Source organism: Onychostruthus taczanowskii, unplaced genomic scaffold (assembly GCF_017590055.1).
Source record: "Onychostruthus taczanowskii isolate IOZ18803 unplaced genomic scaffold, ASM1759005v1 scaffold60, whole genome shotgun sequence".
Lineage (NCBI taxonomy): Eukaryota > Metazoa > Chordata > Aves > Passeriformes > Passeridae > Onychostruthus > Onychostruthus taczanowskii.
In genome coordinates this window covers 4,071,212-4,087,539 of record NW_024503680.1, presented here as the reverse complement: position 1 = coordinate 4,087,539, position 16,328 = coordinate 4,071,212, and the positions used below count along the sequence as shown (strand labels likewise).

At 42.2% G+C, this 16,328-nt stretch overlaps 1 protein-coding gene across 2 annotated transcripts in view; it reads left to right on the top strand.

Moving 5' to 3' along the window:
• STK4 (serine/threonine kinase 4) overlaps positions 1-16,328 on the top strand; it is a 47,564-nt gene that overhangs the window by 19,688 nt on the left and 11,548 nt on the right. For both annotated transcript variants that reach the window (XM_041419265.1, XM_041419264.1), the window contains one exon: positions 4,204-4,361. In XM_041419265.1, the coding sequence (XP_041275199.1) occupies positions 4,204-4,361 (158 nt within the window). The remainder of the gene's footprint in view (positions 1-4,203; positions 4,362-16,328) is intronic.

Below are 16,328 nucleotides of genomic sequence, written 5' to 3'. Positions count from 1 at the left end.
GCTCATCCTTATAAGCAACTCTTTGGATTCCAAAATAGATGCAACAGTGAAGCCTTTCCTGTCACCATGGGGTGACCTTCTCATAAAAGGCTCTTCACCACAGTTGTGATCTCACTTTCTGTCAAATGTTCATATTTTAGCCTAACCCTATAAAATTAGGAAGTTAAATGCTTTTTGGCACAGAGGCATTTGGTGCGGTGTCATCTTTCAGCAGCATCTGCTGCTGCAAATAGCAGGGATCGATTTTTGTCTTTGGCTGCCTGTTATCAAAATTTTAAAGATATAGTGGTGTGACTCTTGTGTTGAATTAATAGCAGGTCATCTTTGGAAAGATGACACTGCTGCTAAGTGCTAAGATTGACGAAAAGAAGTTTGGTTGTGCTGGGATGATAATTGATTTGGTGTAATGTCCTTCTGTCTCTGGGAACGTTTCTGTCCATCTTGCTGCATCCACACCCCTACAGAGATCATAGCAGCACCTAAAATTTCAGATATCTTAGATCTACATCACAGCTATTTCTCCTTTTATATTGCCATCTCTTTTTTCCCCCATTTTTTGGTCAGTTAGCGATCTCTGCTTTCTATCAGTTAAAAAGCAAAGCAGCACTAAGATGCAGTGTTATGTGTTGATGTGTGGAAATGTACTAAAATTGATGACTAAACGTACTTAAATTGGTGACTAAATGTATTTAAATTGGTGACTAAATATTGCTGGTGTTTGCAAGGCCTAGGGTGGCTGCAGGGTGAGAGGTGTCTGATGGTGGGTGTGAAGAGCGTGTGCCACAGAAGCGCTTGGCTGGGCAGGGAGCTCTGGTGTTCATCAGGCTGATTCCCTGTGTGCAGTTGTCCCTGGAATGGGACAAGTGCAAAGTCAGATCTGGTTGCTCCAGGCTTTGCAAAATCACTCTGGTCCCATTCTGTTGCACAACCATCCTTGCTGTGAAACTTCCTTCCCTTTGTTCAGCCGAGTTACCCTCTGCTGCAGCTCATTTCCCCTCATCCTCTCACTGGGAGAGTGAGGAGATCACACAGAAAGTTCATTGCCCTGCACTTCAGGAGAGCAGATTTTGGCCTCTTCAGGAATAAGCTTGGTAGAGTAGCATGGGATAAATTTGTGGAGAGAAAAGGGGCCCAAAAAGCTGGTTCATATCCAAGGCTAACTTCCTCCAAGCTCAGGAGCAAAGCATCCTGACCATGGGGAAGTCAGGCAAAAATGCCATGAGGCCTGCATGGATGGGCAAGGATCTCCTGGACAAACTCAGCCACAAAAAGAAAGCCTACAGAGGGTAAAAGCAAGGACAGGTAGCCTGGGAGAAATACATAGAGATTGTCCAAGCAGCCAGGGATCAGGTTAGGAAAGCTGAAACCCTGATAGAATTAAGTATGGCCAGGGACATCAAGGGCAGCAAGAAAATCCTCTATAGGTACATAATTTTCCCTGTTCTTCCTTTATCACAAACAGCCCTGAGCTGGGTGGTGCACTTGGCATGCAGGAGGGAAGGGATGCCCTCCAGTGGGACCTGGGCACACTGGACAGGTGGGACTCTGCAAATCTCTTCTGCCAAGTGCAGGTACTGCCATTCTTGGTAAAACACAAGATGTGAGGAAATGAGCATGGCTATTTTAACTGACACACTGAATTAAGCTCTGAGTGAACAGTTTTATAGAAAGGAAACAGACAAGAATAAGCCAATGTCACTGGAGTGAAACATTTGCTTTCACAGTCTCTTCTGCTGCAAACACTAATCTTCAAAACAGAATACAAACATGATTTAGATTTTCTCTTTTTTTCCCCCTAGGAAGTCTGAATTATTGAGACCCAGGCTGGCTGTCAGTGAGCTGTGTATAGATTAGCCTGGCTAGTTATGAATTCCTCTCTTTCTACAAAATTAGTTGGTGTTAAACATTGCCATGATTGTCCATAATAACTTACCTCCTGCTTCAAGCAGGCTGAGCTGCAGCAGAGTGCAAGGGGTGTGTTTACTTCATTCTAAATAAATGTTTTATCACTCAGCAGTAATTGGATTGTGATTGTATTTCAGTAATTATTCCCAACAGCAAAGCTGTTCTCCACTTTGCAGGCATGTTCTCTGCCTGACCTTCACGCTGCTGGTCTGAAGGTGTCTTTCTTTATCTAATTATGTATGATGAGTTTTTTAGTTTTGTTTTGTAGAAAAGGGGAACTACTGCCATGGGTATAATAATTTGTCTTTGCTCCAGTTGTCATGGTGCAAAAGTATCAGCACTTCAGTTCATGCTTGAGCTTTTAGCTGGCCCTGGAGAGGCAGAACAATGCAGGGCTTTTTCAAAATGCATCGTGACATTTAGGGCTGTGCAGAGCCACACTTCTCTCAGTATCACAACCCAAATATCCTGCCAAGATTTCTCATACTTTGTAGAAATTTGTTCTGTATTTAACCTGTCTATAGACAAATAATTTCCTAGAGTATCTTGTAGCTGACCAAGGACTTCATCCACTTCTCTGAGGTTCAGACAGTGTGCCAGGGAAGTTCTGGATCACTGGGTGGCAATTTTATATGCAAGAATAATATTCTGTGATTAAATCTTAATGAGTTTCCAGAGCAGCTAATATTTTTCCAAGAAGAAAGTGCTGCTGAACGTCCTTAGAGAGGACTGTTTTGTGGCAGCCTGCCTTCTGTACAGGCTCTTGTGGGAGAGTCTCTGCATTACACAGACCTTGCCAACCCATCACAGGACATCCCCTGTGTGCCTGTTTGAAGCTCTAAACTCTTGGTTTGTTGCCTGCCTGACAGATTATATTTATTTCAAACGTATGGCATTCAGCACTGAACTTATTTCCGCAGTCCAGACTTAGGCTGTTCTGATGCCATTTACTGCTAACTCCAGTCCTGATCCTGCTCTCTGAAAATTATGGTTTCTGCATCACCTAAAACATATGTTTCAAGGATGAGTAACTTATTCTAGAGAACCTTGTGTTACAGAGCAGAACCATTTAGTGGGTTGCAGTGCTTGCTTCCATGCTGCTCACAGGTTTTGGTGATTTCATCACCAGGAGCAGGGCAGTGGCTCTGAGCTGTGAGCAGCCTTCAGCTGTGCCTGCAGCTCTCATGCTCCTGTGCTGCAGCCCTGTTAAAGCACATTTGCTGTGCAAGCCTGCCTCTTAGTTTGGACTGAGACTCTTAAGGAATTAGCTGTGCTGAAACTCAGGATAGCCCAGTTTAAGTGTGCACAGCCTGGGCAGCATCTGGTGCTGGACTGGTTGCACTACTGAAGAAATCTTCCCTTGGAGAAGCCTTGTAACCTTGACTTGCTGTGAAGTTAAATTTCATGTTTTCTTCCTGTTTTGGCTTTTTTGTTGCTGTCTGTGTTGGGAATTAGCATTTCCATCCTCTCACATTTCATCACTTCCTTCCTTATTGTGCTGTCATCACCCTACAAATGAAGCCACCCTCCCATTTCTTATTACCCCAAGTTTCTTAATTACAGCCTAGAACTGAATGGTTAATCTGTATATTTGGCTTGTTTGAGTCTAAGTCTAAGCCTTTCTTCTACTAAGAAAGTTGGTTCAGAAGAGCTGATTTACAAAAGGAAAACTAGGGCAGTAAACTTGAACACCTACTGACTATTTATTAAAAGAAAAAAGAAAAGTTGTCCAAGCTAAATAAGCTTTTCTACCCAAACGATATAGAAAAGTTGACTGCTTCTACCCAAGGCAAATTTAGTGGTATTTATAAGGTGTTTGTGGTCTTTGAAAGCCTCATTTTTGTCCTGTTCTGTTCACAAACGTAAAGGTGAGTTTCTTGTTGAGCAGCACTGTTTATTTCTGAAGCTTGCTTCTCTTGCAGAGCACGGAGCCCGCTGGGATGGAGGAGCCCAGCCTGTCTGGGCAGCAGCTGCTCACTCAGGCATTCAGGGTGTGAGTTGGTTACCTGGAGAGTGCTGGCAGGGATGGATTGCAGGTCTAGAGGCCAGGGCCTCCAGCACTGTAATCACCTCTGTGCTGGGCTTTCAGCTCTCCTGCTCCACTCTTCTCTCCCTGCCGTCAGTTTTATGATGGAAAAGCTGCTGAAAAAATAGTATTTTAGCAAGTACTTTAGCAGTGCTGTGTGATTTAGTGTGTGCTAAAAAAAATAAAATCACTTCTGGGTATGATGTAGGGCTGTATAACCAAAATTGTATTTTTCAAAACAACTATTTTTTTCTTATTTTTAATATTTCCAGGGAGGGATGAAACAATGCAGCCAGCCAGACCATCATTCCTTGAATATTTTGAACAGAAGGAGAAGGAGAATCAAATCAATAGCTTTGGGAAGAATGTTTCTGGCCAGACAAAAAATTCATCTGATTGGAAAGTACCACAGGATGGAGACTACGAATTTGTAAGTCTATACTTTGAAATTCAATCAATGTGACAATCTTTAAGAATTTTAGTCAGCTGCCATGGGATTATTTCTTGTTTTGACAGACTAATGGAAACTTGAGGAGGTTCTAATTGCTAATGCATTTGGATGGGGCATTTTGAAAAACTCGTTTTCTTTATGTATTTCTCAGTAATCATAGCCAGTCATTATCTGTAAACGTTCCTTGTTTAAAAGCAAACAAAGGAACAAAAAAGCCTGAGGACATGAAGGTATAAGCTGTCTTTAGTTCTCCATTATGCATTTAAAATTTTAAAAAAATAATTCCAGATGGCAGTTGGAAAATGCAAATCCTCAGTGTTTAGTGTTTGACAAAGAACAGTGTTAGAACTATTAAATTTCCTTGTTTTTCTCAAGCTTTGGCACTGGATTTTGTTTTATTATACAAACATCAAGCTTGTCTTCATTTCTCATTTCAAATCCTTATTTTCATTCTTCCTTCCTAAGGCTGACGTGCTCAGAAGTTTCAGGAACTTTTCAGAAGTTCAAAGAAAGAGCTATTATTCATAAATTTAATTCAAAATTTTTTGTGTGTCTGTGAGGATGAACAATTCCATGTTTGATTTCAAAAAGCCAGAAGATGCTGAGCATTGTTCCCTCCTCATTTTTCTGCAGTGATCTTTCACTGTGAGCACTCTGTGCCCTTTCAGTGCCTGCTCGTGCTGCCCATGGTTCAGGCTGTCACTCTGGCAGTAGCTGGTGAAATTCACTCCCCAAACTGTGCAAAGCAAATTCCCTCTGCTCTTCACAACTCGAGGAGATGCCTCCCTTCAAGGCTGAAATAACAGCTGGAGCTTTTCATTCTCTTTCTGTAGATTGTATAGATTTACTGCTGTTATTTTGTTGTCTTTGCTCCTGCGTTTCTTATTTTCTTGTTCAGGCTGCAAAGAATGGCTGAGGGGACCTCCTGCATTCCCTCCCTTGTAGCCCTTTGCATTATTATCTTTGTTATCTTTGGTCTCAAGGCATAAAACCACTGCATAAATGTGTTTTGTGCAAAAATAACCCTCCAGCTGCCTGTGTCTCACAGGGCCTGGGCCCAGCACACGATTCCAGTTGAGTCAGATACTTCATTTATCTCATTCACCTCCTGCTGCACCTTAATTGAATGATAAACAATTGGTTTTTAATGAGTGGCATTTCCCAGGAGACACGAGCTGCTTCGGAGGATCTTCAGAGTCTTTTGTAGTCTGCAGAGGATGGCCCAGGGGGAAGCTTGCTGTAATTATTGTACTTTCTGATTTGGTTGGTAAGGAGTTTAGCAGTGTGTTTCCCCTGGGTGGGATGGGCACCCTGGGAGCTGCAGGTGCAGGGCACCCCCAGCCAGCACCAGCAGAGCTCGCTGCCCTGCCAGCAGGCAGGACCCACAAATACTTTTAGAACGTGAAAAGCACCTCCTGTGGCACGTGTGACCCTGTTCACTGATTTCCATTAGTACTGCAGTATTGCCACGTGCACAGATTCCCACTGTGCTGGAAGCCATAGAAGTGAGCAATAAATTGACCTTTGGGTCACCTTTGTGAAGGAATTTGTAGAAATTTCACTTCCCAGCTCTGTGTGTTTCTCTAGTGCAGTTGTGTATGAATGCACCAGCCTGCCTTGCATATAAATTTTGGAATTTATATGCTTTTTTTTTCCCTGTAGGATGAGAAAATGGCTTGAAAGCAGCCTTAATAAACAACGTGGGTGTTTTTATTGCCCTTATCTGAGGGTTAGTACAAACTCACGTTGTATAATGTAGTCAAAGACTTAAAATCATGTATTTTTTCCATTTGGCTAAAAATTGATTGATTTGATGAATATCTATGGGTAAAAGTCATGCTTATTAATGATTTATTAATTGAAAGCATCAATGTAATAAGCACTGTGGAACAATAAAAAAAAATGCATTCATCAGTTGTATCCAGTACATCTGCCCTAGACCTGCCTGCAGCTATAATTTCTGCATTGCCAAAGTAGGCAGGTTTGAGCAGCCTCTTTCTACAGTTTGCAGCATTCCAAGTAGAGATGAGATCAGTGAGATGCCAGGTAAATCTTTGTTCCTCTGGGCCTTAAGAAATGATTGAAATATTATTGGTTTCTGCTACTGCAGACTAGATAAATTTGCCTTCTCTTCTCTTCTGTATTCCTCTACCTCCTGTGTGGATAGCACCTGGAGTCTCCCGTCTTCTAAAACAACAAAAAAAGCAATATTAAATTACAAAAGATTTTTGCTCTTTTTTTTGCCTGTGGCAAAACCATTTGACCTTTTCTTGACTAACACTGTTGTTCTGAAGCAGGCAAATAAGACAGTATTTATATCACAATGGCAATGTCACATTAGATGAGGGTTGGATTGAGTCAACCCCATCGACTGCAGAGCTGAAAACCCAGAGATCCTCTTCTGAAAGGTGATGAACTCCATTCCTGCTAACTGGGGTGCTCTGGTTGTGGTCAGAGATGGCATAAATCCAGAGTATTGCCAGAAAAGTATTTCCAGCCTTGGATTTCTGAGGTGGAAGTTGTTATTAAATGGTTAGTCAGTGCCTGGTGCTGTTAATGTTTATCCCCTCTCATGTTTGAGCAACGATCTTTTAAGCTCTGTTTGACTGTGCACAATATTTTCAACAACATTATGATTTATTTAACATGGGGAGAAAAATACTAATTATGGGCAAAAATTCTTGCTTTTAGGAAGAACATAATAAACTCTAGCATAGAGATTGCTGCAGGGGTAGGCTGATAATAGGCAGGCTGCATTGTATGGATAATTCCTAATTGCCATAATCAGATCTCAGAATTTCTGTAGTTGCATTTCATTTTGCCAGTGAACATTAGTCACATGCTGTTGCACAGACTTAATAATGCTAGAAGGTTTGTTTAGACAATGTCCTACATTTTTTCACTTTAATCTTTCAGTAGTACTGTAACATATAGGAAAATTAGTTGTGTAGTGTTTCTTGCCCTTAGAAACAACAAATCCTTTACTTATTCCTATTTTAAAAGCCTTTTAACTGCTCTGAGCACATCAGTATTCTAATATCACTTGTGGTTAAAGCAGAATCATTTGTTTTTATTCTGTCCCTGCTTGAAAGTCCCTCCGTGTTGCCAAACCTATTGTAGCACATATTTGTGGATCAGCCAGTCATGAATGTTTGGTATTATATCAGTAATCCTTTTATTGAAAGCCTGTTTTGTTAGCAAATTAGAGGTGCCAGCCACTCCTGGCTTATGGGAGTTTTGACAACATTGAAACCTTTTCAATTTTATTTCATGAGTGTGGTCCCACAGGCAAAAATCAGTGGCAGCTGGGCCTCAGTCAGTCTCAAATTTTGCCATCATGATGTGGCTGTGGGTTTTTTTAATACCTGTAGTGTTGAGCTTAGGTTTTGCTGTAATTCTAAGTCATATTTTTTTCATTTATCAGTGAATTTTTGCTGTGCTGGGGGCTTGTTTTGGATGTGAAGTCAAGTAGGACATGAACTTCTAACAGAGATTAGGGCAAGAGTACTGCAGGACATCAAGTCTTGATGGAATTGGGGCTGTTTGCTCCAAGGCTTTCTTTGACTCCAGCACCTGTGGATCTGCCAACCATTCCTTGCCTGTTGAGAGCTGAATTGGTGAATTTGCTGGGTGTGTGGCTGCTCTCTGTGCTGTCCTGCAGAGCAGCAGGAGGGAGCTGGGCTGTCCAAGGGAGGCAGTGCCATTCCCCTGCAGAACTCCTGCCTTTCTGCACTGGCAGTCTCCATCCTGCTGGGAAGGAGGGTAACAACCAGAATCAAGGCTTATGTCTCTTTCCTAAGGAGTGTGCTGCTTCTTTTGGGAAAACCCTGATTTGCTTGCATCTGCAAGGTCTTGGTGAGTCAGACCTGTTCCCATTCCTGCAATTCACAACAGCCCTGATGTGGGTCCATCCTTCTCCTTGGCTTAATGGAGAGGATCTGTATTCACAGGTTCTCTCATTGATGCAGAAACACTTTGGAGCAGAGCTTCTGTCCTTGGGAAAATGAAATTAACATATAGCCTGGAGAATGTCAGGCTCTGCAGAAGTGGAAGGAGTAGACATGGCCAGTTTGTCGGATTTCCATGGAAGGTGGCAGTCGCCGTGGCCTTTGGTCACGGTGCCACCACCCTGCAGCCTGTGTTTCAGCTCTGGGTCCATGCTGAGTGCCATTCTCAGGGCTGCCTCATCCCTTCAGCTCCCTCTGAGCAGTGGCTGGCTGGCTGCTGATGGGAATTTCTTTGGACGGGAAAGATTGCTGTGATTTCCCTGCATTCCAAAGCAGCCTGCATCACTTCTCAGTGCACAGGGTCATCTCTGTCTCTGCTGCTGGGGAGGGCTGTCCTGCAAGCCACAGAGCTGTGGCTTAGGGAGTTTTTCCAGGGTGGAATAAAGAAGGATGAGCAGGAGGTGTTAATTGCTTCTAATTGGGAGACAGAATGCAAGAGCTCATCAGCTGCCGCTTCTTCCAGGGCTGCAGAGGCAGAGCTCCCAGGTACCAGCAGCAGTTCTGGTCTCCACACCCTGCCTGTCAGAGAGCTGCAGGAGTTGTGGGATCACACCCAGCCCTTCCCCACCTACTGATCTCTTCCCAGTTGTTTCACCTGCTGCTTCCAAAGTCCTCGGGCCACAATTTGCTGTCCCTGTGTGACTTCTCTGAGAAATGTGCTCCTTAAAATAGACCAGTGTTGAAATGAGACATCTTCATTTCAGAAGTGTCTGTACACCACTTACCCTGGCCTCTGGTTCTGTTTGCTTACCCTGAGTCCTGCCCGGGCTCCTTGGAGCTGGAAGCTGTAGGAGTTGGATGCTGGCTCACCAAGCCACTGGTCTGACAAGTGGTTGAAGCAAAGCATCAAGAAAACTCTTATAATTTAATTAAGTCCAGTTTCTAAAAGTATATTTGCATCTTTTGGAGATCTTAAATTGCAGGAGTTGGTATCATTAACTGCAGTCTCCTTCAAATAGCTGAATAATTGCATGTCCATTTATAATTATTTGGTAGGAAACTGATATTTTCTCTGTCTGTAAGCAGCTTCTGGTCAGGACTTAACAGCTACTGCTTAGATTTTTCTTTTTTTACAAGTATAATGTAGATAAAAGCAACCTTCCTCTTCCCTGAGTGAAGATACAATTATTTTTCTTGAACTAGTAAAGAAAAATAAAAATTTCTGTTCACAGAAGACAGTGATTGATTATGGTGATCTCACCTGGGATATTCTGTTATTATTCATATCCCCATTTCTGTGCTTTTACTCAGTAGGTAAAAACGTTACATTGGAAACAGATTTTTAAAATAAATAAATAAATAAGTAAACCCACTTCTGGTATGTTTACCAGCAAAAGAGGGAAGTGTGTTGGTAATGGTGTCTTCAGCTTGTTTAGCCTGAACAAGAGGCTGCTTGTTTGCAGTGAAAACGTGAATCTGTTTCCTTCTGGTTAGACAAGTTAGGTATTGGTGTGATAGCAGGAGACTGGAGTTGCTGAGAAGTGTACAGAAAGCTGAATTCTTTCAGAGCAAGGCTGCCAGAGCACTGGGAGCACTGTCACTGTAAGACACGAAAAAACACAATGTGAACACACTGCTGTTCTCGAGGTAAAAAGGGAAGTTATTTTCTGACTCCAACATTTCTAGATTTCCAAAGGTGACAGTGGATGGGAGGGTGAAAGTGTCACCTCTCCAGGGACACAGGACAAACCAACAGTCCATCGAATTTCTCCTTCTCCATAAAAGAATGCAAAACAATAAGTTATTTAAGGAAAGTGTGTGAGAAAGTTTGCTACAAGAATGTAAACATCAGAAGGCTTAGAAAACCTTAAAAAATCAGGGTGACATACCATGGCATATTTTTGTACGTGTTTTATTCTGTATTTTGTGGGTGGACAGCAGCCTGCAGATCAGCGTGCCTGTGTCAGGTGTGGTCCAGGCAGGCAGGACGCAGGATGGCAGTGGGCTGGAGCCCAGGGCGGGACACTGAGGATCCCTGGGAGCTGCTCAGGCTGGCACCAGCGGGCACAGAGGCAGCGGGGAGCTCAGGGACTGCAGCCCCTGCTGCCCCTGACCCTGCAGAGCTGCTGCAGCTCCCCTGGCCGTGGCTCAGCTCAGCTCAGCCCTCCCAGCCCTGCTGAGCCCTGGCCGCGCGCTGGAACCATCTGTTTCTCTCACTGCAAGTGATTTATAGGGAGGAACTGCTGGAGGGCAGGTGATTTATTGCTTATCAATAACAGTAAACACACGCTGCTTTACAATGACCAGGGTCTCTAATTTATTGCCTTCTGTCTGTGGAGGTGTCGTTTGTCTTGTGAACAGCTCGTTGTCTGCCAGTACCTGGAACATTCAACGGCTTTGGTTTCTCTGAACATCCATTTGGATAGCATTTGTTAGCAATCTAATATTGATGCTTTATAGCTTTACTACCTTTTGTCCTTTTAAAAGTTCAATCGATTAAAAACTTGAGAGTATTTTCTGTGCAGTTGCCAGCTTTGAAAATGATGGCAGACTGAATAATTGGCTCTTATTTTGTTGGAATTGGTCTTTGGGTATTTGCTGGCAGTAGGAAGGAGGCATGCTGAGGAGGCAGGGTTAAGGCAGATGCTAGGAATACTTGCATTATATGGGAAAGCTGCTGGTGTGTGACTGTTTATAATTTATCATTTTGTAGTGTTTCCTGACTTTGCTGTGATCCTCTTAGGTTTATCTTCTTTTTACTTCTGCCTTTTAAGCAGCTTGGTAAAGGTGTCAGATGCAGGCCTCTGCACTGATCTTTCTGTTTCTCCTTTCTCCCAGACAAATTACTCAAGTGAGTAATTTGAGTTGGTTACTGAGACACCAGAAAGTCTGTCTGCTTGGACAGCAGCAAAAAAAGCTGGTTTAGAGTATGCACATTTGTAGGTCATTTAAATGGCATCACTGAAAATCAAATAATCTTGTGACTTCTATTGAATTATTATGAAACTTAGATTATATCCTTTATTTTCTAAGAGAGCAAGTTTCTCTGACGCTCGTGTAATGAATGAAGATTGATTGTTTAAAAAATTTGTCTTAATACTTACAGTTTTGTGTAGAAGAATAAAAAAGTTTGGTTAAAGTAGAGCATTTTTCAATAACATTTTTGGAAGACTAAACCAAACACTTTGAGTGAATCTTCAGGGATTTCTCTGTCCAAGTGTTTCTTCCCTTCATCTATCATGAACTCTCCTTTTTCCCAGTGGTGACTGGAATAAAAATTACTTCTGAGGCACTGACTTCTTCCAATAGTCTTACTTTGAACATAAAGTGAACTTATTTGCTGGGGCATTCATCAGTTTGAGAGATAAAGCCAGATCTGGGATGGCTGATTGATATCTCTGTCCAGGTACTGTGGAACTAGGGCAGGTTCCTGGTGGGGAAGCAAGAAAACTTGAGGTACTTGTTTCTGCTGTGCTGGATCTAAAATAAAGATTTTTTTTCTGTGGAAGAGCATTAAGGCTACTTTTTCTTTTCCTTTTTTTGGGTTTTTTGGGGTGGTTTTTTTGGGCTTTTTTTTTTCTTGTTGGTTTTTTGGGGTTTTTGTTTTGTTTGGTTGGATTTTTTTTTGTTTTATTTTTGTTTTTGTGGGAGGGAGGGAAACAAACTCGAATAAAAGGACTCTTTTCTGACAAAGGGAGGCAGTCCAGGATAAACAATTATTAACTTTCAAACCTGAATTGTACCTCCATGGTATCTCCTGCTTATTGAGGAGGATCCTGAAGTGTATTGCTTAGATGTAGTTCTACTGTGAAGTATGATTTATAAAAAGAGACAGGTTTTCCTGATGTTTTATTCATTGGTTTTAAATGTCACCTGTCTTGATTCATAACACTGACATTCCTTGAATGGATTTCCTTTTTTTTTCTCTCTTCAGCCATCTGCCAAGAATTTTTAAAGCTCTGTTAATTGTTTATTTCTCTTTTAAGCATTACCTTTCCATTATATTTAGTATGTTCTTCCCAGCAAATATTTTAATTTGTGACATCTTTATTAAGGACAAATGGTTCATTCTGTCACCTTGCAGACAAACAATCTTTTTAAAAATAAGCCCAGGAGCAGCTTGCTTCTCTCTTTTATTGTTTGAGTAGTCTTGAATCTTCTGTAACATTTGCATGAGGAAGACACTGTGAACCTCACTGCAAACCTCACTGGGTTTGTGGCTGTGTCAAACCACCAATGTGATTCACAGCGAGTTCTGTGCACGTAGGTTTGATAAACCTTTCCAAATTCCCTTTATAACAACAACAAAAGAAGAATATACCACATTTGTTTTAAAAATTTGTTAGCAATATTTAAAATGGAAAAAGGTACTTCAGAGACGTGACTCCTGTCTCTGCTGGGGGAGAGAACAGATTCCTGCTCTCTCCATTTGGTAACAGGGTCATTGCTCACCACCTGCTTTCACTTTGGTGCAAACTGACATTGATTGCAAAGCACTTACTGCCACAACTTGCTGTCAGATTTTCATTTTTTGCTATATTTTTGTATATAGCAGGCCTTCTGTGACATGAGGCTTTTAGATGAAACCTGCAGCGAGTGGGAAGTAAAATGAGTTGCTGTAGTTTGTTGCTTAGGTCATAGCCCTTAATGGAGACTGAAATAATGTAACCTGAAATCGACTTCGTATCAGAGTACTCAGACTTGTAAATTCAATGTCCTGGACTATCTTGGAGGCCCTTTGCCTACTGTAGATTTAATCTGCTAAGACATTGACTGAAAGTTTTGCAGATGAGCTAAGTAACTAAAAGAATTTCTTCCTGGGTCTGTGATTATTGGGTTTGTTCCACTGCTGCTGCATGGTTAAGGTCAGGCTGCAACATGCATTTCTGCTTTGGGAAAAGGGGAGAGGAATTGGTAGCTGAAGGTGTGATGCTGGAAAAATGTTCTCTGACCACTTGGAATTCTTTAGAAAACCTGTTTGAGCCTTGTTGTGCCTTGAGATCTGTTTTCAGGGCTGGATGTGTTCTTGGCACAGCATCTCCCCTAAAGAAAGAACACTGCTGCTGAAACAAGATCTATGTGAAATGCTTCTGAAGTCTTCTTCCAGCTCATGTGTCAGTGCAAATGTTTGCAAAGGGTAATGTAGCTTAAAAAGACAAGCTTGTCCAGGTTTTTCTCATCTGTACCAAAAAGGGCTCCTTTTGGAGAGTCTTTGCATGGAGAGTCTGTTATAGCTGTTCTGGGTTGCCTTTGGGGATGGAGTCTGGAAAAGTCAGGGGATGGAGCCTCCATCAGGCCTCTGTGAACCCTTTCCAGTGGGCAGGGTCTCATCTGGGCCAGTGCCTGGAATGGTGAGCTGTGAGAGGAGCAAAGTTACCTCAGCTCTGAGTGCTGGACCTGGTGCGTTTGACCTTGTGCAGCCTCTCGTGTGTTCCTTTAAAACCTGCGGGAGCATCGAGGCGTTGCTTATTGCCAGAGTAACTGGTGTGTGCAACCTTGGGGTGTCTTAGCTCACATACTGGGGTGAAATCCTTCCCTGGGAGGGTGGGCAGGCCCTGGCACAGGGTGCCCAGAGCAGCTGTGGCTGCCCCTGGATCCCTGGCAGTGCCCAAGGCCAGGCTGGAGCAGCCTGGGGTGGTGGAAGGTGTCCCTGCCATGGCAGCAGTGGCACTGGATGGGCTTGAAGGTCCCTTCCCACCCAAACCATTTTATGATTCATAATCAAAGCTCTCACCTTCAGGAAGAGGGAGAAAGAGCAGCTCAATACATACAGACTGATACAGTCTGAAAGGAATATTACTCAGGAATGAAGTGTTTAATTCCTTCTTGTTTTGTGTCCTGCCATCATGCAGGGTCGTTATAAATGGATACCCAAGTAATAGTGGACTACTGGGGAAACCTTTCACAGTGAGTTGTGCAGGTTAATTCAAGACAGATTTTGTGGAGGTGGTTCACTTGGGGACGGTCCCAAAAAATATTTGCCTCTTAAATATTAAACACATGCCCCTGGTTTTAAAGACAACTGCACAGACATGCAGCTATTCATTTTTCCAGAATGCCCTGGAAATCTCTGTAGTTCAGTCTTTCCTCAGAAAGCAATAGTGGACTACTGGGGAAACCTTTCACAGTGAGTTGTGCAGGTTAATTCAAGACAGATTTTGTGGAGGTGGTTCACTTGGGGACGGTCCCAAAAAATATTTGCCTCTTAAATATTAAACACATGCCCCTGGTTTTAAAGACAACTGCACAGACATGCAGACATTTTAATTCTCCTCCTTCCTGTCTTCTTTGCCTTCAAGTTGCAGCTGTTTCTTCCTTTCCCTGAGTGAAATAGGGGAGGCAGAGCAGCATTGGACCAGGGCTTTGTAATAAACCTCACTTTTGGGTAGATAATGTGGGGTCTTCCTGAAAACAAACCCCTTTCAGCAGCTCTCCTGGAGCTGGAACTAAAATGGAAGACTAAGATTCAAAAATGTCTGTTGAATAAAGTTTAATACTCTTAAGATAAATAGGTCTAAGTTATTTAAAGCTATAATGGCTGCTTGCCATGGATGATGTAGTCTGAAGCCTTTGAAACTGAAACTCTGTGTTTTAAGCCTTCACTGTGCCTTGCAGGTTTGAGTGTGTGAAGTCTTCAGATATGTTAATGATGCTTCTTACTCCACATCATTAATAAAGGCTGTATTCAAGTACTGATTTAGTGTTAATTAATTGGTTACCACTTCAGTTACATTTGTGTTTCATATTGAGAAATGTTGTATGAATTAATCACTCTGAGTTCAGGTATTCTCACTTCTTCAGTTGTTCTGCTTTATTCAGGATAAGTGATCCTGAATGGAGAAGTTAATTGTTAATCCTTCAGCAAGTAGGGCCCTTAGGAGCAAGGGAGAGAGGGGTGCAGGGTACCTGGAACTGGAAGGGAGCTCCTTTATGGATATATGTACCCTTCCTAGAAGAGCTTTGTTAAACTTTTCAGATTTGTAAAAAAAATTTGTTTGATTTAAAGGAATCAGCATTTTCTGACAGATTGCTCTCGCTAAAAAAAAAAGGAGAAAAAACCCACATTGGTCAGCTCTGTACTTTATAGCTGAGTTGTGCAGCTAGCCAGATCCTCATGGCCTAATGACATGATTTATTTTAGCATGTTCAGAGGTATTTTTGTACTCTTACTTAAGAAAATTAAATCATAATCACTTAGAGAAGTAAAAAAACCCTGCTGTTTTTATTTAATCAAACCTCTGGCAAGCAAGTGCTTTTTAAAAGCAAATGGTGCTCCTTTTTTTTTTTTTTTTTTTTTTTTTTTTTTGCTTGCTTGTCCAGACAGGCTGACCTTTTAGCTGGGTTTGTAATTCAGTTACTGAAAAAAGAATAGCAGTGAGATAACTTATCTTTGTGGTTATAGGATTAGGCAGCCACTTTCTAAGTTCCTAAAGGATTTCAAGGTTTGGACTTCTTGAAGTTTGGTGCTGCAGAATAACACTGACACCATTTGTCATTCTCTTTGTTTACACTAAGTGTGCACAGGACTTGGGATGATTTTGGAAGTGAATAGGGCTATTCACACTCATAATTGACACTAAGGCTAGAAAGGGGAATTTAATCTTTGAATTAGAAGATTAAAATTAATTGCTCTTTTTTAAAAAGCTTTATTTCTTTAATGATCACTCAGCACTCATATAAGTGAGTAGACCTTTGGATGGGTTTTCTTCCTTAATACTTCAGGACGATGCTGTGAGGGTAGTTACAGCTTGGAGAGGTTCTATGGTTGGGCTTCCAAAACTTCCCTGAGCCGTGTAAGGATAACAGCAGGGATCAGTGAAGTGCAGATCTTGGCTGAGAGCAGCCCAGGGATGCCAGTGCTGTTGAGCCAGGCTCTGGTGTTCCCACAGTTCTGTCAGGGTAGCCAGGGGGAACAGGATGTTTGCTGGGAATTGGGAATTTCCTGATACCTTGCTGTCTCAGTTTGGAAAGACAGGTGTGTGCTAAGGAAGGCAGGAGC